Source organism: Mus caroli, unplaced genomic scaffold (assembly GCF_978045245.1).
Source record: "Mus caroli unplaced genomic scaffold, Mus_caroli_1 scaffold_1, whole genome shotgun sequence".
NCBI lineage: Eukaryota > Metazoa > Chordata > Mammalia > Rodentia > Muridae > Mus > Mus caroli.
Window position 1 is genome coordinate 31,044,485 of NW_028227256.1, and position 21,787 is coordinate 31,066,271.

Below are 21,787 nucleotides of genomic sequence, written 5' to 3' on the forward strand. Positions count from 1 at the left end.
CCGACATTATTTCTTTGGACCATGAGACAAGAACAATAGGAAGTAACATGGAGCCACCACTGTTGGCAGCATTACAAAGTTTACTCTGATTTTTTTTCCTCTCCTAAAAATGTTTAGAAAATTATGTTCCCAGGCTTGAAAGTAACTTCTGTTTTATACATTTTCCTTTAACTTAGCAAGTCATTAATTAAAAAACAAAAACCAAAACAGTACCCCTGTCATGAGAGCACAGACTTTGGTCTCTGCTCGGAACTCCAGGCTGCCCTCTCTGCACTGTCCTATTGCAAAGGATCATGGGGTCAGAGTGAGAGGCAAAATTAAAATGAATACAGGTTCCAAATTCTTGTTTTTCTTCTTAATTAGTTTCTTCTTTTCCAGTTTGGTTTTATGTGATGCAATATTTTCCTTTTGAAGCATGCTCAACTTTTTTTTTTTAATCATAGCATAAATGTAATGGTGAGAAATGACATTTGCTTCTGAGAAGTTTTCTGGTGAGGAGAGCTTGGTGCAATCTACTAGCATGGCAAGTTGTGAAATTGCCTTTCTATGAGATAAGTGTTCAGAATCACACCCCAGCTTGCTTAAACTGTCCTGGATGGAAGATGGCAGGAAGTGGAATGTGGGACGTAGGAGGACTCTCTGTCTGGCAGGATCCAGCTGAGGCCCCACCCCTGCGCACATGAGGGTTTACCACTGTTCTGTGGGCAAGGATGTTAGATTGACAACAAATTTATTTATTTTGAGAGATGAAGCAACTGGCTGAGTATCACCAGTTACATGGTGCTGTTGAGTTACTGGGTGGTCCTGCTCAGGCATCACCAGGTACAGGGTGTTGTTGTGTTACTAGGTGGCCCTGGTCAGGCTCCCTTAGAGTAAGGCTGCTTCCTGGCTACACTGCAGACATAGGGGAAATACACAGGTGCAGATGCACAGTGGGCCTACCAAGTACCAAGTAGGCCTTACAGATTCAGGTTTGTGGTTTGGATGGAGACTGAGAATCTCTATAGGGCTCTAGTATGCAAACAGAAAATTACAGTAGTGCTTTCATTCTATTAGGATACACACATATGCCTGTGTGTATCATGTATGTTCCCAAAAACATCCTTGACTGTGTGTGTGTGTGTGTAAGAGAGAGAGATGGTAATGTGTGTACACCATGTATGTGTTGTGTATTTTGCATGTATGTTCCTGAAAAGGCCCTTGAAAAGTATTTTGCCGCTGAATTATAGTTAAGACCCTGAGAGGATTGTCAATTCAAAATTGCCAATCAAAAAAGGTATCGTGAGATAAATATGCCAACAGAGCAGTAACACTTTCATAACTGCCTTGGGTAGTTACAGATTTTATAAATGAATATTACATAAAATTATCTTTCAAATCACATTTTCCCACCCACCAAGGAGAAAATATTCTAAAGCTTCCTTTTACTGTGGTGAAATCTATGTCTGTTTTAGTGATACTCTGTGGGAATTGGGAGGTCAAATTAAAACTTCAGTTTGTAAAGAGGGAGAACTGGATTGCAGTAATTTTCTCTCACCATGTCCAGCAGTTCCTTAAAGGAACTTGGGCCTACATTTTGTCCATGTCTGTCAGTATGATGCCAAATGTTTATGTGCGTGTTCAGAGACCTTGTGACTGGCAAAAAGGCCCAGGCACTGGGCATAGAAACAAGTAAATTTAAGGGGCCACTCCTGGGGAAATTTCTTCATTAGTCACATCTACTTTTAACACTAATAAAATAAATTGCAGGGCTGGTGAGATGGCTCAGTGGGTAAGAGCACTCGACTGCTCTTCCGAAGGTCCAGAGTTCAAATCCCAGCAACCACATGGTGGCTCACAGCCATCCATAACGAGATCTGGCGCCCTCTTCTGGAGTCTCTGAAGACAGCTACAGTGTACTTACATATAATAAATAAATAAATCTTTAAAAAAATAAATAAATAAATTGCAGTGGGATAGGAGTGTGGCTTGGTGATAGCTTTCTTGCCAAGCATATAAGGCCCTGGGCTTGATTCTCGTGTAATAGGCAAAATAGAGAGGTTATAGCACGTGCATACACACACACATGCACACGTACACGTACACATATGCACACACGTAAATGTATGTGCATGCATCTACGCAACTAAGATGATATAGTAAGTGGCATTTAAGCTCCAGTTTGGGGAGTAAAGACTTAGCAAGCTCTTCAGTTTCGTTTGGCATTAGGCTTTTCTTGTACAGTTTTGAGCACAGGTGTCTGTCACTTAATTGCTTTATGGTGTGTGTTTGCTTAACATGTGATTCACACTTAAGAATGTAGAGAATTTACTGCAGAGATGGGCAGGTGCTGGGATTGTGCCCTGGGTAAAGGAGGTGGGGTTCTTCTACAACAGTGGTTCTCAACTTTCCTATGACCTTTAAATACAGTTCCCCATGTTGTGCTGGCCCCCAACCGTAACATTATTTCATTGCTATTTTATAACTGTACTTTTGCTACTGTTATGAATCTTAATGTAATATCTGATACGCAGCATATCTGGCAGGTGACCCCTGTGAAAGGGTTGTTTGATCCCCCCAAAGGGATCACAGCCAATTGCTGTCATACATCTTTTCTTTGGTTCCTTTCCTGTGAGCATCTCAAAGTAATAGAGTCCCGACTTGCAGAAAGGTGAAAAATCTGGGAATGTCTTTGCCCCTGTGGACCAGCCATCTTCTTGGCCTGCTGTGATGTTTGTCTGTGAAGCACAGATCTCATAGTGGGCAACTTATTACTGAACTGTCCCTGGGGAGCAGACTAGTCAGGGTCCTCAGAGAGCCTCTAGTTCTAACTCCATAGGCTCTGGTTAGGTGAGGGAACACAGGAAGCTGCTATAGGCTGAAGGCCAATTTCACATTAGTGTGATTTAGATTCTCCAGGGCAGAATTTAAGTTGTGAAGGAGATTTGGATAGACATCTCCTAACCTAGGCTTTACTTTTAAAAATTATTTGAAAGAGTTACAGGAAGTTGTAGAAATGGTACATAGAATTCCGGGTCCTGTGCCCCAGCCTTCATTGATGGGTCTTTACAAAGTGCCTCTTGATCTGTTGTTATGTGTTAGATACTATGAAGACCAGCTGAAGGTAAAAATACAACTCATTGTTAAGGTGGCCCTGGTTGTGTCAGGGATAACGAATAAAATCTGTAGGCCTGTCATATTGTAGTACAGGATAATATTCAGCTTGAGATGTTACCAAGTAGTACTTCTTGTTGTCTCTATATACTGTCACCCTGAAAACCATATTTTTAGGTTTTAAATTTTCAACTATTTTCAAGTAATGAGAGAATAAAACAGAAAAATAGGTGCGTAGGTGAACACCCCGTGAAGCATGTGTCTGTTATTAACCCTGCCTGGTTCGTTCTGAGCTACAGAACTAAAGATGGCCGCTTTGTCGCCTTAGGTTCGGAAGCACGTGAACGATCTCTACGAGGATCTGAGGGATGGGCACAATTTGATCTCCCTCCTGGAGGTTCTGTCTGGAGACACCTTGGTAAGTGTGCGCTTTCCTGATTTCTTTTGCCGAGCTTATAATTCCATACACACGTGAGCAGGGCGCCTGCAGCCCAGACATTAGGCATTTGCAGCATCCTCTCAGACCACGAGTTCAGCCAGAAGAAGAGAGTCAATGCTGTTCCGTTGCTTCCGCATCCATCTTCCTGTGACCTGAACAGGGACCTGAAGATACCTGCTTTCTCCATAGGCTCTATAATTAACATACCATTTTTCTTTCTGCTTCTTCTTTTTATTTTTTAAACCTTTGAGTTGTTTTGTATTGACTTAAAATCAGTCAGAGGCGCTGTATAACCACACATGGAAAGACTTGTGTATAGCAAGGGAGTAAGTGTCCTTTCTGAGAGCTGGGCTAAGCCAGGCATCGCCTCCCTTTGTGTGACCATTGCTCCCTTGTTTGGTGACCTCTTCTCCCCCACTGCATTCCGCTCATGCTCTTGTTTTCATTCCCGGTCTGTCTGTCTGTCTGTCTCCTTGCTGTCCTGTCTTCTGTCTGTTATATTCATTAGCCGAGGGAGCGAGACTTTTTGAAGACCTTACGGTTGGTGAGTGCAACAGCAGCATGCGAGTGTGCGCAGCATGAGGAGGTGGAGGATGAGGACAAGGGGGTAGGTGTCACCCCCGTAACTCACTAACCTAGCAGGGCCGTGTGTGCAGGCGTGTGCAGTGCTAACCCGGCAGGCCGGTAACTCATGGGCTCTAGCCAAAAGACAGGGACCCAGGCCCAGACAGGTGTGTGACGCGCACGTTCACAGACTGGGCAGAGGAAATGTTTTCTCTTTAAATTTACCTTCAGAGCTGAAATGGCCAACATGTTCATACATTACTGTGCCCTGCTGTTGTAGAGTTTTTTATGCTCTGTATAAACATAGGGCCCTGATAACTAGTATGCTAATCTTTATGCACATTTGTTCCCTTCTGGAATTGACTTTTTGAACGTGACAACTTACTGCCCTTTTTGAGGCATAGGGGTGCTCACAGTTTCCTTTAAATCAAACTTATTGGCATAGATGGCTGTTCTTTATCTGTGGGGCGCAGAAGGGGACAAGACTTTGTCTTGTGTCCCATAGAACCCACAGGGCGGTCTAACTGACATTTAGCTGACACAGGTGAGGCGCCTTTGCAGAGACAGATGAGCGTCTCTGGCCTCCAGCATCCCACCACCCTGATTTCCATGGGAGTCGTGCTTCTCTAGATCCAGCTGGTGAATACCCAGCATCTCTCTCCCCTGATACTAAACTTCCTTTCCCTTTGTGGTGTGCTGTCTTTTTATCTCAACACCTTGGGTGTCAGCTCGTGGATGAGAGGGAGGGAGTCAGTCTCTTCCACCCATTTTGCTCTTAGACCATTTCATGGGGGAAATTCCAGCCCCTTTTCTTTTTTTTCCTCTGCTAATGTGGAAAATGGCAGTAGGGAAAATGGCTATGATTTGACACTTTTCCTGAGACTAGGAAAACAGTCACATCCAGTGTAACACAAAAGTACACAGTCCTTTCTGCTCGTGTTCCATCCCGCTTCGTGTAAAGACTGGATGCAGTGAAATACAGAGGAAACGTAGCGAGTAGTGTGAGCTGCTTTTCCCTCTCCTCGGTCACTGCTAAACAAACCTCTGTCTTTCTCCTTAGTGTGTTTTTTTTTTAATGTACTAAATGCATGTTTTACCATTCTCATAAATCCATAAATACAATGAGAAAACTTGTCTTGATAATAGTGTATACTCTAAGAAGTAAAGTAGAGAATTATGGTTATCTTTATGGATTCATAGCTAAGCACCAGTTGGCCAGGATTGTTCTGCTAGCGAGCACTAGAAGTCTCTGTGCTCTATGGCTTTCCTTTTGTTTAAATGAGGCATCTATAGAGTAAAGCATGTGTCTAAGATATATTTAGAAAAGGCCCCATTCTTCAAATTCAGTCCCAGATAAAAGAGAAGAGTTAAAAGCCTCTTTTTAAAAAAATGTTGTGCTTACTTAACAAATAGTTTAAAAATATTAAGATGAGCAGAAAATATCTTTAAATTCGCATGGTCAGTGGTGTTACAAACTGTAGTTTTTCACACCTTCCATTTTCTGTCCTTAGCCCCGGGAGAAGGGTCGGATGCGCTTTCACAGGCTACAGAACGTACAGATTGCACTCGACTATTTGAAAAGACGCCAGGTATGAGATTTTTCAGACTCTAGCGTTAAGTGATTATTAAATAAGTCTGCCAAGGAATGAGTCGTGGTGTGTAAAGGGTTAACTGGGTCTGAACTGTGTCAGTTATCGTGTGCCATTACTGAGGCAAATATTTAACAGTGTTTTCGGATGCCTGTTGCTGGGAAAAAGAAGTCGCATTAGATGTGAGCTCAGAAAAATAGTGACTAAGAGGGGCTAAGTCTCACTGGGGGAATTGGGTTGCATCTGCCTAAGCAGTTAGACATTTGAATAGCAGCAGTGTTTCAAGAATGTGGGTGAGAACCACAGCTCCAGGGTAGGGGTGGGCAAGTTAACACTTTGCACTATGTTTCTTAAAATATTTCCATAGTTCACACCTTCCTTCTAGAAGTCATGCTAGCTGGGTTCTTACTCCTGGTATACCAGTCTGCTCATCGTCATACGTAGATAACCGGCTCAGTCCGCTTTGTGCAGCTTCTGTGCTGTGTAAATCACAAAGGACAGGATTCATCCCTGGTGGTTCTAGAGGCTGAGAATTGGAGATCAAGACAGTAACCCTCTGGATCTGGCAAGGACAGCCTGTGTTCTTACATGACAAGGGACAAGGATGGCAAAGTGTCTCTCTTCCTCTGTCATGCTCCCTGAAATAAGGAACAAAGGTGTCCAACATGATAACATATACATTTTGGTGTTCACTTGAGGTTCTCAGTTCTTTTGTAGAAGTGAGTGTCAGAGACCGTCGCACTTACTGAATGTTGGAGCTCAGCAGTTGATAAGCTGTGGTTCTGAGGATTGCACAAGTCTTTGATGCTTGCTCAGCTTCTAGAGACTCAGTGATTTAAGTACGCACGATAGAAATACATACGATAGAAAATAAAAATCCTCTGTAGTAGATCTACAGGTCGTCAAACTTGGTTCATTTTCTGCTTGATTAGAAGAGTAAAATAAGTTCCATTTCAAAAGAAGATTGTCCCCTAATTTTAAGGTCATAAATATCCAGGCGCCATCATCATATTTTTGACAAGTGGTCACTTTCAGTATGTGCTCTACAAGGAAGAGCCCCAGCAGTACCAAGTTTGGGCTTAGATGTGTTTGTCATCTAGAGTGTGGAAGGGAAGGCTGCAGCACCTGGTGGCCTTTGTGTTCTTTGTATCATTTAGCTGTTTCCTTTGTAGGCGACGAGAACCCGTGTCTGGTGTGTAATAATCGCTGTTTCTCTCTCTCACCTACAAACAGGTGAAGTTGGTGAATATCAGAAATGATGACATAACAGATGGAAATCCTAAGCTGACTTTGGGGTTAATATGGACAATAATTCTGCACTTTCAGGTGAGTCCGCGTTGTCTTTGTTGCCGTCGTTATGTCTCGCGGCTGGTTTTCAGGTGGTCCGTGAGAAGGGGTTTGACATCCTTTGAGTGCTAATGGATTTCAGGGTAATTTCATAACAGTACCTCAGTTACTCTGATCACTCTGTGAGGATGGCGACTTGTCTCCTGGTCTCTGTGAGCTTCTGTGTCTGCCTTTAAAGGCCTGCTGTTGTAATCTTAGAGTTGAGAGGCAGGGCTTTCTCTATCATAAATGCAGACATGTTTCTTTGTTCTTTGGGCAGAATTACTTGTGTTAGCCGTTTAAAGATTTTATGACTCAAGATCCTTAAAAGTAATTTTATCCTTATTGTAAATAAATTAAATTTCCTTTGGTAGGCACCAGATGGCAGTAGGTGTACTCTAAAGAGCCAGATTAGAACACTACCATAAACAGCTGTGCCTTACGTAGATCTGAGGACAGTGATTGCATTTCAGAAGAAATCTGAATTTGATTTATGGTGACTCCTCTTTGCAACTTGCTTTAATTTGTTAACTGCTCATAGTCTCACAAGATTTTGTAAGACCCTCAGTAGTAGTGGGTTGTCAGATCTTGAAGGACGAAAATAAACAGCTTACCTTCAGAAAGGAAGTGGGGACTTAAAGTCAATCTTAAAAAGGAGGTAGGGGGAGTAAAACCTATGAAAGTAGTACTGGAAAAAATAAAGGAGTTTGTTTGGGAACCAGATCTGAGCAACATGAAAAGGTCCAGAGAGGGTGGCTAGGAAGCCCCAAGGCCTGATAGGCAGCTGGACAGTCCCAGCAGTCAGGAATTAGAGGGTGTCAGGTACGTGGAGGCACGGTCTTAAGCAGCCTGCCTATTGGACTGCAGTCAACGGGGCTGCTGAAGTCAGGGCAAGCCAGTCACTAACTAACTTCAAGCCAAGACTGCACAGCAGTAAGGGTCGTCCTTTCTAGAAGATCCCACCCAAGGAGGAACTAAGAGCCCAAAGCATTAAACCCAGGCAGGGAGGGCTTGCTTGTGGGACACAAGCAGCCATTCTACCAGAATTGTATGACATCTAAGTAGAAATGATCCAAACATTATATTCATGCAGACTGCCTCAGTTGTTTTAGGCCTCGGTGGATTAGGCTCAGTGCTTTTTGAATTAGGGTTGAAACTACAAGGACCCCAGATGGGAAAGTCTGATGCCCTCCCTGGAGGGAATTGGCTGCTTCATCACAGGGCTGCTCAGACAGGTTCTGTCTGAAATTTAAGTGGAGATCACTAGGGGGCAGTTAAAGGGCCTCAGAGGAGGGACACAGAATTTTATTCTTTGCATTTTTTTACTCTTTGTTGTGATGGCCACTCTAACAGGCTTGAGGAGGGAAGTGTGTTTAAACAAACAAACAAACAAAGTCGGACTATTGAGATGGCCCAGCGGGTAAAAGCTCTTCTTGACAAATCTGAAGACTTGACTTTGGTACCTGGAGCCCACATGGTAGAAAGAACTGACTTTAAATGGCTCCCTGACTTTAATAAGTGTTCCCTCTTCCAATAAATAAAATAATGATTTTAAAATTAAATAATTCTGTGTCAACGAGATGGAAATGAGGCTGTCATAGTGTGTATGTGGGGGGTGGGGGGGAGACACAACAATGCTTTCAGACAGGAGGGATATAGGCCAGGTGGGGATAAAAATTTTATCTAAGAGGTGCTATTTTGAAGAAAGAAAGAAAGAAAGAAAGAAAGAAAGAAAGAAAGAAAGAAAGAGAAAGAAACAAACAAACAAACTTGGCCACAGAGTATAGAAAGTGGAGAAGAGAGCTCAGGTTAAACTTGAAGAAATCACAGCGTGAGATCTGGGGTGGTGGTGAGTGGAAGATGTTCTACCGTCCGGATGGGTTAGAACGGTTAGTGAGCTGTCCTGTGTTCCATTCTGCTGCAGAGCAATCCTGAGATGTCAGGGAATTAACAGCATAGAAGTGGCCGATTCTCTGTCAGAGAGAAAGGTCCTTAAGAGGATGGGGCAGGAGCAGGTCTTGCTGTGGAAACAGAATAGGAATATTCAAAGAGATGTGTAAGGCAACAGAAAAGTGAATGGATGAAACCTCGGAAGAAAAATGGGAACATAACGGGATGGTCAGCAGTCTGAAATGCTGCCGGAGGCCAGAGAGAACGGTCCCTAGCTACTTACTGCAGGAAGAAGGAAATAACGGATGGGGATGTCGGTAAATGGGAATTAGAAGAAGTAGAGCATATAGACTCTACATTTGAGGAACGTTAACACAAAGGGTCGTTTAAGAATGACATGTTAAGTCAGCCACTGCTTGTGTTTCCACATCAGGGATTAGGGACAGGAGGACTGACAGCTTGAATATGGTTGTTTGGGTAAAATGTAAATGAAATAAAGCCTTTCTTGCTGCTGTGCTGATTGTCGATTAGAACTCTTGGCTGTGCCCAGGGAAAGAGTGGTGACTGCCCTCACGCACAGTGTTACGGTCTTTAGTTCCTGTATTCATTGTATGAATATGACAAAGTTTGTCACTTCTTGCAGAAGTGGTAGGTTTTTAAAATACTGCTTTTGAGCATCACAAACTGGATCTGTTTTTCAGTCTGGCATTCAGAAAGTAGGAATTATATTCCTGGTGGTCTCATATCATAAACCACTGTATTCGAGATCATGATGAGGTTCAGTGTGCTGTCTATTAAAGGATTCTTTAAAGTTAGTGTAACCAAGGGTGGTATATCCATCGGCAGCAGAATTACAGTTCGAAGTGTCTGAAGCAAAGTTTAGCGTCTGTGCCAGGCCTGGCAGGGCATTGGAGAAGAAGGCTGTAAAAGTACCAGTTACCAGGCAGATGCAAAGGCTGAGCCATTTCTGGAAGGGAACAGGGCGTGTGACCTAACCATGGACAGTTGCTTAGTTTGGCAGGGCCGGAGGGAAGGGTGGAGGGTGTGCCAATCTCAGCCTGCTTCCCCACCCTGGCAGTACACACAGAAGCCATTCCACATTCAAACCGTGTTCCGTTGTCATTGCACATATTGAAAACTTAAGAACAAACAAACCTAAGACATTTTTCCCCCTCGCCTTCACCTAGCACATCACTGGCTAATGTTTAATTTTCTTTCTAAATGATTAAGAAAACCCTTACGATACAGATATGTTACAGACGTCTGTAACATCAGTGTGTCAACTTGACCCTTGACTGGATAGCCCCTCCTCAATGAAAGGCCACCTCAGGAAAGGCAGTTACCCACTTTCCAGCTGACTTTGGCTTGTGTGACAATATCTTCCCTGTCACGCTGACTTCCTTTGCACCGTGTCCGTGACTCAGGGTTGGGAATACAAACAGCTCAGAGTATTGAGTCCATACCGATTCCTTAATTTCCCACCCTGACCCTGCTAAAGCTGTTTAATATTTAACCCAAGTGCAATTGCAGAGCGTAAAGTTTAACTGCCCTAATGCATGTGTCAGAGTGCGCGCACTTCCTTTAGCTAAGCGCTCCGCCTTTAAATCCCTTCACGTAGTTATTAGGTCATGTGGCAATCCTGTCCTAGTGAGCAGATAATCAGAGATTTATGATTTGAACACTATCTCAAGCCATATTAAAAGACTAGCTTTAGAAATAATTGAAGGTATTTTCGGCTTCCAGTATTTATCTTCCCTTCATCCAATTGTTGAATCCTATCTTTATGCTACTTTTTTCTGAGTTAGTCTTAACACTAGAGACTCACAAGCTTTTCATCTATTTGTGTGGGGGCCCTAAAATTAGTTGGCGTTTCCAGGGGAGGCTCCCTGAGCTTGAGTGTGAAAGGCACTTTGAGACTGAACTTGAAGGACACTTTGCTAGCGAGTCTCTCAACTGTGTTTACTTTCTGTTTGCTCAGCTTCAGAGGTTAATGCAACTGTTGATAGGGTGTGTGTGCATTTCAGAAGGCACAGTGTTAACTGGAGGGAAGGCCGTGGTCTCTGTAGTGAGCCTCGGGGTTTGCCGTGGAAGTTCACTGGTGTCTGATTTGACTGTGAGCAGTCATGTTTGTCTGAGAGGACTGGTGGCCAGGAATGAGCCACAGTGCCTAATAAGACACAGGACCGGCTGGCAGGAAGCCACAGCATTTCTTGCAAGTGGTTTTCTCATAAGCAACATGGCTTCGGGCTGAAGAGGATGGTCACACAGCCTGCTAGGAATTACAAGTCAGAGTGGAGTCTCGGGACTTGGTGGAGCGGGTCCCTGGAAGCCCCGGATTTTGAAATGAGTGAGTTCGTGGAGCCGTGAGTGCCCGTGAATCAAATGGGGAATGTCTGTGGCTGTGTGCGGGCTGAGAAAGAAGAGCCGTATTTCGATCCTGCCAAAAGTCCCTTGAGTCCTGAAAAATTGTCTCCTGGGAGAAAGTATTTCAGAAGAAAGCCTTGCCAAAAAGTTGTCGATGACACCGAGCCGGTGCGGCAAAGCAGTGAAAGAGAAGACAAGAAGGGTATCAGTCAGCCTGCCCGGGGACAGCCAGCTGTGTCCTCCGGAGAACTGCCGTGGGAGGACCCTGCCACAAGCCCCACTAAGGAAGATGCTGTGCAGCTGGGGAATAGGGCAGCCACAGAGCACAGTGACCAGAAACCTCTGCCCAGCTCTGTGGACAGCTGCCCCCACCGAGTGACAGTTTCCTCTGCTCAGGGGAGATACTCAGAAGTCCATGTTAGCATCCCGGACAAGATAATTTCAGAAGAAGATAGCCCTCCATATTGCCCAGAGACGGAGAGACACTTGGATGATGTCAACTCAAAACACAGAACATTCCTGAGAAAAGACGATGTTTCTCTTTCCCAAACGGCAGCCAGCTCAAGTCCCATTCTCTGTGTCACAGAGAAGTCCCTCAAAAACAGTGCACTTGTTGGAAACCTCTCAAGAAGCTGTCACAGTGTCCCGGAACAGGGTAGCGAAGAGAGAGGTCACCCTTTCGGAGTACACCGTCTTCAGCTCACAAAAAGGAGGCACCATTCCCTCTCTTCTGGTGTGTCCTCTGTCTCCAAGGATGCACCTAGGGATGATGGATGCCAGGTAAGCCACACTGGAGTAAGTGACTGCCCCTCCTCCCCTTCACACCAGACTCCAGTGTAGCAGCTCCTCAGAAATGCCCTCTGCATGTTAGGCCGTGTCAAAGTTAAAGGGTTTTCAGATGTCAGCACTGTGACTTTATCTTGCGTGTTACCCATATTTCTTAACCTTACATTTTATCCTTGTGTGACTTGGGAAAGCTCTGGCTCAACAGGACGCTTAGGCTGGATGTCTTTCATTCATGGCTTTTGATTTTTCTTTTGTAATAGCCTATAGAAACTTAGCTCTGTGATAGGTAAACGTTAAATAAGAAAACACTTGAATAGCCCAGTGTAGATAGCAGAGAGGATTTTGATGTTCCCAACATACACACAAAAAAAAAAAAAAAAAGAAAGAAAAAAAGAAAAAAGACAAACATTTGATACTATAGATGGCCTAAAATGCCCATTTGATTATTGCCAGTTATACACATCATACACTGTAGTCCCCAAATAGGTTCAATCACCCTGCCAATAAAAATAAGAAGTATTGTTTAAAAAGGACTATGTAGTGACCCTGTAGCACACGGTACAGTCCTCCACGTTCTGACTTCTGTTCTATAGTCCAAGAGGCCAAATTCCAGCTCTCTCTATCAGTTGTCATGCATAGAACATTCACATAATTACTTTCCATCTTCTTGTGTGCTGAGGGCAGAGGCAAACATTAGCTTACCCAAATACCATGACCCCTGTTTGACATCAGAAATTGTTGGGGCAGCATGTCATTGGGACTGGGATGTGACTCAGGCTGCCAGGAAGCTGGGCTCTTTTTCCCCGACATTGATAATTTACCTTGGGACAAATTACTTATCTTTCAGATGTAATTGGATCAGGATAATGCACTTCCCTGAGAGGTGTGTTACCTAAGCGACTTCTCAGAGTTACTAAATCAGGGCTGGGCTTTTTGGTTTTGTTTGTTTGTTTGTCTGTTTGTTTTTGTTTTTTTAACTTTATCTTTCACCCAGAAAGGTCTGGGTATAAGTGGTATCCATGATGCTCAGCTTCCTGGGCAGGTCTTTGTGTCACCAGTGTGGGTCCCTGGACAGAGACCAAAGGAGATTTTACTAGAGTTCATGTGCATAGTCATTGTTGACGTTGGTGACTGAATTCCTGTTTGTGTACACCACAGGCCTTGCCAGTGTTCTGCCTCATGAAGTTCTGTTTATGTTTTACACTGGTTGCATTTTAAAAGGAAAACTAGCGGTAGAGGCATTCTCTGGGCAGGTCTGGCATGAAGGCCAGTGCATAAGAAAGTAAATCGGCTGCCCATGTTTATGAATGTCACTTGCTTTAGTGTCTTACATTTATCTCCCTCATAATTTGCCATCAAGTAAGCTCTGTGTGGTGGTCTTTGTTTTTCTTTATGGGGAGTCACTAAAACCTGTTTCTTTAATGAGCCTTTCTTGTAATTCCCATGTCAAGGGTTTTGTGATCTGTTCTACCAAATGAGTTTTTTTCTTTTCTTTTTTTAAAGTTTCATTGGAAAATACATGTGAAAATATCACAAGCCTGTCAGTTGGGTTTGTTAAGTGACTGTGCTACAGTGGTGTGTGACTTAACTGACAGCTGATGTGCTAAGTGACTGCACTATACTGGTGTGTAGCTGACTGTTGGATCTCCTAGATGACTGTGCTGCAGTGGTGTGTAGCATCTCCTTGATCAAGGCAGAGGGAGGTAGCTACGATTTGACCTGAGTTCCTTGGCATTTCGTCTCCTTCAGTCCCGATAAAGACTGTTTATCTTGTAATACAGAAAGAGTCAGCGCCAACAGCATGACTGTTTGTCTGGGGCCATGCTTCTTGTATCCTTACAGGTGTTCTCTTGTGTCAGCGTAAATGTGTTTGATCAGAACTGCCTACCTAACTGTGTTACAATGGACTCTTTGCTCTTCATGGATTTGATGTAGGTGACTGCCCTCACCCCTACATTAGTATTTTTCCTCCTCAGAAATAGCTTGTGAGCTACACAGCCATTGTTCATCTACCTCAAGTTATCCTTCATATTTGTCTCACTCGATTCAGTCCTCCTTGCTGTGTGTGCAGGGTTGGCCTTGAGGACTTTCGAGGACTTTGAAATAGAATAGGGAACATTTCTTTGAGCTCCTCTTAACCTGGTCTGAACTGCCCTGGTCTTGTGACATCGATCATTTGCCATGCAGATGACCAGCTTGTCTTTCCTTTAATCCCTTGTGATAATATGCTGAGAGGCATTCCTGGCTAACGCTCCCCTTCTGCACATGCCCGATGAGCATCCCATATGCACACATGTGTATCGGGACAGATGGCTGATTGTAAAAAGGGATGGTGAATATTAAATTTGTGTGATACTTTGAGATTGGAAAATGCTTTCAGACATGTTATGTCTTTGGATTACTGTAGCATTTGTATGAATTAGGCTAAATAGGTGGTCTGCATACAGAATGAAGAAAAGAAAACACAGAGATTAAATAGGTTCTAAGATAATACAACATAATACAGTAGCTGACTTAATGGCATGATGTCTATTACATTGTCAAAGCTGTTCTGCCTAGGAGTGGTTGCTGATCTCCAACCCAGCTGAGACAGGGGCTTTGCTTGAGCTCAGAAATTCCAGGAAATAGTCCACTATGCCCAGGAGGGATGTGGACTGCTTGGCATAGAAGCAGTAAGCCATCCCAGTACAGAAATAGCACTGATCAGAACTCATGTGCTTATTCGTAATGCTGTTGTGTCTGTGAGTGGCCATTGCACCTTATCCTGGGCAGCACAGTGAGGCTACTTTAATTTAAAGCAAGTGTACTGAGGGAAACTGCTAGAAGAGATGAGAACAAGAACTGGTGTTCAGAGGGTCATTGGGGAAGGAAGGATGGAGTGACTGACACAGGCAGCAAAGCTCAGGTGGTTCTAGTACACGGGCTGTCTCAGTGCCTGCGGTTAAAAGGACCCCCGACTGTGCACACTCCATGTGTCCTGTATCCTGTGGCATGGTACCTGCTGTGCACACTCATGCTTACAATACCCCTTAGCATGGGCTCTACCTTCACCTGCTAGCTTTTCCCACACACAGTTTTTGTTCAGTTTCACAAAACCCACTTCATCCCAGTCTTGTTAGGTGGACACAGTTGCCATCCCTTGGTTTCTCTCCTTACAAACCATGGGTTCTCTAACCTAACCATGTGTGAGATTAATGCGGGTAGATTCTTGAAAATACAGATCCCCATGTGTCATTCACAGTGTTTCCAATGTAATAAACGAAGATAGAGCTCTACAATAGATTAGCATGGTCAGGGCAGAGAGTACAGGTGTGTGCATGTCAGTGCATGCCTCTGTGTGTATCAGCTCTGAGTTCTTAGAGTCATCAGAAAGAAAGCAGTATCACTTGGCCATTAGCACTTGGGTGATTTCCTGTTCTTTCAGACACCATTGGAACAGATCATGGTCTTCTGGTAACCATGTTCTTTGGGTCCTACTATGTGCTAGGCACTTTCCCCACAAGATCATCTTTTTAGAAGATGCCTGGGAAGAGGTTCTAGGTGAGGCTCAAGAGGTTTAAACAGACTGCTCAACTCACTTCACGTTGACTTGAAGCTGTCCAAGCTGGGCTGTTGACCTGATACATGCCTCCTTTTCCTGCACGTCTTTCCCAGTTTTACCTTTCTGTAACTTCTTGTATGTAAATATACACTTCGCAATTTTCAGTGATTCCTTTCCCCTTCTTCCTTAGTCTAGCATATACTGTGTATTGTATGTTGGATTAAAACAAGACACTAGGTTAAGTAGAGTACCCTTTTCTTACCTTACAGCCCATTGTTTGCAGCAGATGGCGGGGACCAGGCTGTAAGCCTAAGTCCCTTACCTTAAAACTCAGGTTTCTGGATAGTGGTGGGGTTGAACTTCCTTCCCACAAAGCAGATGTATCAACTAATGAAAATAGCACTTCTGTGTGCTGAACCACCAGTCTTCTTCGAGTCAAGGACTGAACATGATCAGTGTGGCTCTTGTAGAGGTGTCGGCGGTCTCTGCCGACAAATGAAGAAAGGAGTTCTTTTATTGCATCAACTTTTATATTTGAAGCTTTCAAAAAATTGGAGTCATCTTAAAATGTAAGAGGAACCCAATATACTGAAATATATTTACTCATTATTTTTTCTCAGTGCTTCAGCTAACAGTGTTCATACTGAGATTTAAGGACTGTTAGAAACTCAGAGTGTGTTTTGTTCTGTCCTATGATAGCTTGAACTCTGTGCATCCTGAAGCTAAAGATCATGGATTAGCTGAGAAATCTGTTCCTTTCTGAACCATTTTATCTCCTTTTAATATGTGTGTGTTGATTTTTGACTGTTTGTAGTTATTTAATTAATGAAAATGTAATTTCTTAGAATTTGGTTATCAGTCAGCTTTACAATGTCCTATATTTTAAACTCTATGGAGGAGCTATAAAAGCCTGAGATTCTCTCTTTCTACCAAAGAAATGGGTGATTTTGTGTTTGAACAAAAATGAGGGAATTTCCTGGAGTCTTCAATTTAGCGTTGGTACTTTATTTTTAGTAAGTTTTTTTTTTTTGATCTACAAGCCCAGCCTGATTTTTGCCAATGTTTAGTTCACTTCTGTCTTTCTCTTAGCCATTTCTTTCATGTAGGCAGTTTGTAGGTTTGTAATCTTTACAGTTGTAAAATGTTTGAGCAACATTTTCACTTAAAATATTTTGTGGAACATGCGATCACCTTTTTTTTTTAAAGCAACTTGGAAGCAGCCACTAAAAATGTGTTGATTACAATTCTTTCTGCCAAAATAATTAGATTGCTTCTGAAAGAATTGTCTTTAGAAGCAACATCTTAACTTGAAAATATGTGCTGTGTTGACCACAATTCAGTGTGGAATTAGACTTTGCCTGACTGCAGTCGCAAGTGGTGTGAATCAGAGTTTAAGCAGCATTCCTCCTGGTACATTGACCTCAGTTTACTCTGAGATGTCGACAGGACACTATTGCCTCCTCATTTTATATGGAAGCAAATTGATGCCCAGAGAAGTCATGGGGGAGGGAGGGTGGGACTGAGTAGTAGCCGCCACGCTCCGGCCCAGACCTCCTCTGTGGACGTATATACCTGAGTGAACACTTCTTGGTTTAGAAGAGGAACACCCTGTGCTTATTCTTCTTCCCTAGCTATGGCTTTCGTTCATTCTTAATGCTGTTTAAGTTCTCACAAAGAATGTTTTATTCTAATAAAACATGCTAAGAAATCCGGTTTCTGCTTGACAGTATTTTTCCATCTAATCGAGTCTGAAGGTTTCTGTTGCTGTCATGAAACCTGACGACGCTGAGCAACTTGGAGAGGAAAGGGCTCATTCGGCTCACGCCTCTACAGCACAGTTCATCAGTTAGGGAAGTCAGAGCAGGGTCCTGGAAGCAGGGGCTGAAGCTGCAGCCTGGGAGGAGCTCTGCTCGCTGGCTTACTTCTGCTGCTTTCCTGTAGGACCCAGGGCCTGCAGCCCAAGGGTTGCACATCCCACAGTGAGACGGCCCCTCCCATATCAGTCATCCGTCAAGAACATGGCCCCACAGCTGTGCCCACAGGCCAGTAGGAAGCATCCCAACTTTCATTTCCTAGATTGCTCTAGCCTGTGTCAAGGTGACAGAAGACTAGCCAGCAAACTGTGTAAAGGGTTAAGGACTTTATGTCTGTGTAGGTCACCCTTTGACCAGGGGTCATTCATTCCCACGCCCACCATCTGTCTCAGAGGTCGGCTCCCATATTACTTGAACAAAGTGGTTCATCATTGGCAACAACTCTTAGAGTGTGGTAGAATACAGAACACATTGGAGGTCTTCATTCAGAAATTTAACGTTAGATCTTATTATCCTCATCCCTAAAGTGGGTGTGGCTCCCTGTCCCATTAAATGAGGTGACATAGAATTAGAGTGGATGCAGAGTGCTTCATGACCCTTTCATCATCCTTTCCTGTCCGGCCATCCCAGAGCATCTCCCACAGCACAGCGAGGCTGCTGCAGCCTGTGCTCCTTGTTGCCTCTCATCTTCTCCCTCTCTTCAGCCATCCCAGGTCAGTGCGCTCCTCTGCAGATGCCAGAGTTAGCTTCAAGCTTCTACTATTCACAGACATTCTCCTGGGGGAAGCCAGTTCTTGTAATCACCTTTGGTTGTTTACCCCTTTGTAGAATTCACTTAAGGCATTGAGTTGCTAGGATATGAGAGAATACCAGAGGCAGATCTGCAGGTCTGCAGGGAGGAGGGCTGCCAGTGAAGGAAAAATATCAGTTTATTTGAGATAGAATCTTTTACTATGTTGCCCATGTTGGGCTTGACTTTCTGGATACTCAAATAATCCTCCTGCCCCAGCCTCCTGAGTAATCATATGTTACCACATGCAGTTTACTAAGAGCTCTGTTTCTGTTTATCTTATGAGCCCTGTTGTCTCCTATTTATGTGAGAGAGCCAGGCATGTTAATGCCTCAGGAACCATGTGATGTTCTGGGTACTAGCCACCCTGTCCCCATTGAAACTGACACTCTCCCGTGCAGGAGAGCTTGAGACTACAGTCATGGAAGCAGAACAAGGGCCTTACAGGATGATGTCCACAGCAGTGGCTCCTGTCTCTGTTAATCCTGGAAAGTGATGTTAATTTAAGCAGTTGAGCAGTGGCTGCTGAGGATACGTCTGCTAATACAGTTTTCTTAATGTGGAAGAGAAATTTCACTCCTACAACCCCTGAGCTGGAATTTAGGGGACCTAGATCCAAGCAAGAGGTTAGACCCTTGGGGGGCTGGTGAGAATGCTCAGTGGGTAAGACCACCGACTGCTCTTCCAAAGGTCCTGAGTTCAAATCCCAGCAACCACATGGTGGCTCACAACCATCCGTAATGAGATCTGATGCCCTCTTCTGAAGTGTCTGAAGACAGCTTCAGTGTACTTACATTTAATTAATAAATAAATAAATCTTAAAAAAAAAAAGAGGTTAGACCCTGGGCACAGTGTCTTTCTTTCAGTTTGTTGGCCATTAAAGTGACAGCATTTCCCCAAGTGGCTCTGATGTTTGTCAGTCTGAATTCTCTGATTCCTTAATCTTCCGATCTATAGCCTTACCTACAAGAAACAGCTTATGTCGGCATTCCTAATTTTTGTGCACATTAATTATCAATTCGATGAAAGTTTAAAAAAAACACGTAATTATTTTTAAATACTAAAAATGTACACACAAGGCTAGGATATATAAGTCTTCATCAAAATGCTTGCCTAACTTGAGCATGGCCTGAGCTCAGCCTCCCATACTGAAAACAAATTAATAAAATGTGGATAAATTTTCAGGGAGTGTTGGCGCCAACCTTGGAATGGCCTGTGTGCATGCCATGATGATGACGATATCTGTAAAAATAGGCTGTCCCTGCTTCCCAGTCATCTGGTCTAGTTGACTTTGCACAGAGGCCATTCTCGTTCCCTGCTGACTCTACAGTGATAGCGTTCCTCACTTCCCAGTAAATGAGCCGTTAAGCAATAAACTGAGAATCAAATCGGGGAGCTAGCTGGGATACAGTAGTGGGTTTTCTTTCACCCCCCAGACCATGTCCTATCAAGCTTGGGAGGGCTTTCTTGCTTTTTGTTCTTTTAGAAAAATAATCAAGGTGAAGTTCAGCTTCTCTGCTTGATACTGGTTATTCTCGAATAGCCTCGGCTTCTGCTCCCTTTGAGGTACTCACGTGTGGTGGTCAGTTTATCTTCTTTTACTGCAAATCGACATTGATTGTTCATTCCTGCAGTGGCAAGGTTTGCAGAGATTCACGTGACAGTATGCAGTTATTCTGACTTATGCCTGGTTCTCCCTTTCTCTCCATCCCCACACCTCCTTATTAAGTAGACATCTAACATCCGTCTGATGGGTCTGTATTAGGCAGAATATGAAGAGAACATTCTAAGGGTACATATAGAGAGAACATTTAGTACATACAGCCAGATGTGTTCATATGATTTCATCAGAAAATCAGGGGTGGTGGTGGTTGTTACTTGGTTCTAGAAATATCAGCGGAGGCCAGCTGTGGTTGCAGAATAAAGAACAAGCCAGGCATAATGATGCACACCTTTAATCCCAGCATTTTGGAGGCAGAGACAGGAAGATCTCTGCAAGTTGGGGACCAGTCTGGCTTAGCGTATTCTTTATTCTGCAGCCACAGCTACACAAAACAAACAAAAAGAAACAAGAAGGAAAGAGAATAAACTGCACTGCTCATGCAGGTAGGGCAACCCTCAGCATAGATGGTTGTTAGCTAATCTGTAGGCAGGTTAGTAACTGGGAAATACTCTGTAAGCCAGCTTCTAATGGGACTCTGGGAAGTGTTTGCATTTGGTATAGAAATCCTGAAGACCGTTCTTTCTTACCTAGAATCATATATCAGAAGGAATACGTGTAGAGAGGTAGATGGCAGCTGCCACTGCAGACTCTGCTGTGCCCTGGACAGGTTTACTTCGTGAGGAACAAATAGCACTTCCTCGTTCATTCTGTGAAATTTTGATCGTCCTGTTCATCCATGTGTGAACGGCAGAAAGCACACAATGGTTGGCGTGTTTCTATTTTGGCACGCTCAATGGGTCAGAACTCTCACGTGTGAATGGAACTAGTTATATCTTGTGGATTTAAGGTAGAGCCTGTGATTAGCTTCTTAATTTTGACAGTTAAAACCGAAAAGGGACCAAAGCTCACAGAATTTGCCTAGTTGAAAAGTTAAATAGCATTTCCTTGTGTTAAAGGCTGGTGTCACTAGTGAATACGACGTCTTAAAAGCATACCAAAGACGTGACAGTCCATACCCTCAGATGTCTGTAGGGAAAGTCCATTCGGGAAGATGGCGGAGGTTTTGCTAAGGCTGGAATCACTGGAAGCTCAACCAGAACATCATTTTATATTGAAAGCGACTTTGAAGCTAACTTGGGCTTTGGTAGTTAAAGAGCCATCCCTCTAACCCTGGGTGGAAAACCGTTACAAATCCTCTCCCTTTGAAGGGACAGCCTGAGTATTTAACATGACTGGTTCTCCTTATGCTTATCTGTGAGCACAAGGACCTCCTTACCCACCCCCAGCGTTTCCTGGGGTGGATATTTGAGTACATGCTATGGTTGAAGTGGTCAGGAGTACCTGAGCAAGGCACTGGGGTGCTGAGTTGAAGAGACACTGGAGTACTTGTTGTTCATTGTATGAGAGTTGCTTAGGGTTGAGGGAGAACCAGAGAAAATGAACGTAGAGGTTCAAGATGCATCATGGATGACAGAGCTTTTGATGTGTGGGAACTGGGCAAATGGCGGGGCCATTCCCTAAGTTAGGAATGTTGTCGGGACTGCATGGCTCAGAATGAGAAGTCTGGTGTCAAACACATTGAATTTTGAAGGTCATGGCGTGCATCTTTGTGGGTATCTCTTAAGAGTGAGGGTGGAGCTGAGAGAGAGAGAGAGAGAGAGAGAGAGAGAGAGAGAGAGAGAGAGAGTGAGTGGGAGAGTGTGCTGGCAGTTAGTGTTTGAGATCGATAGGATTGGCTTGTTTCAGGCTCATACCAAGGATGCTGAATTTGAGTGAGTAAAGAAAGTGGAAAAGTTTTCCACATTAAGTGGAGATGAGGATGGGGCTTGTAGGATGCACTCAGATGCCTAACAGGCACAGATCCATGATTTTGGAGTAGAATGGCAGCATCCTTTAATGGGAAAAGTGAGATCTTTGTGACCCTAGGC

General features: G+C 43.7%; 1 protein-coding gene across 24 annotated transcripts in view; it reads left to right on the top strand.

The window, feature by feature from the left end:
- The window catches only part of Dst (dystonin), a 396,685-nt gene that overhangs the window by 194,274 nt on the left and 180,624 nt on the right, over window positions 1-21,787 (top strand). For 13 of the 24 annotated variants that reach the window (XM_085836145.1, XM_085836168.1, XM_085836161.1 and 10 more), the window contains 4 exons: window positions 3,422-3,511; window positions 4,041-4,139; window positions 5,608-5,685; window positions 6,919-7,011. In XM_085836145.1, coding sequence (XP_085692271.1) covers window positions 3,422-3,511; window positions 4,041-4,139; window positions 5,608-5,685; window positions 6,919-7,011 — 360 coding nt within the window. Of the gene's footprint in view, window positions 1-3,421; window positions 3,512-4,040; window positions 4,140-5,607; window positions 5,686-6,918; window positions 7,012-10,618; window positions 12,046-21,787 lie in introns of those variants that run through there. The other 11 variants (XM_029481652.2, XM_085836191.1, XM_085836196.1 and 8 more) reach the window with 3 other exon arrangements.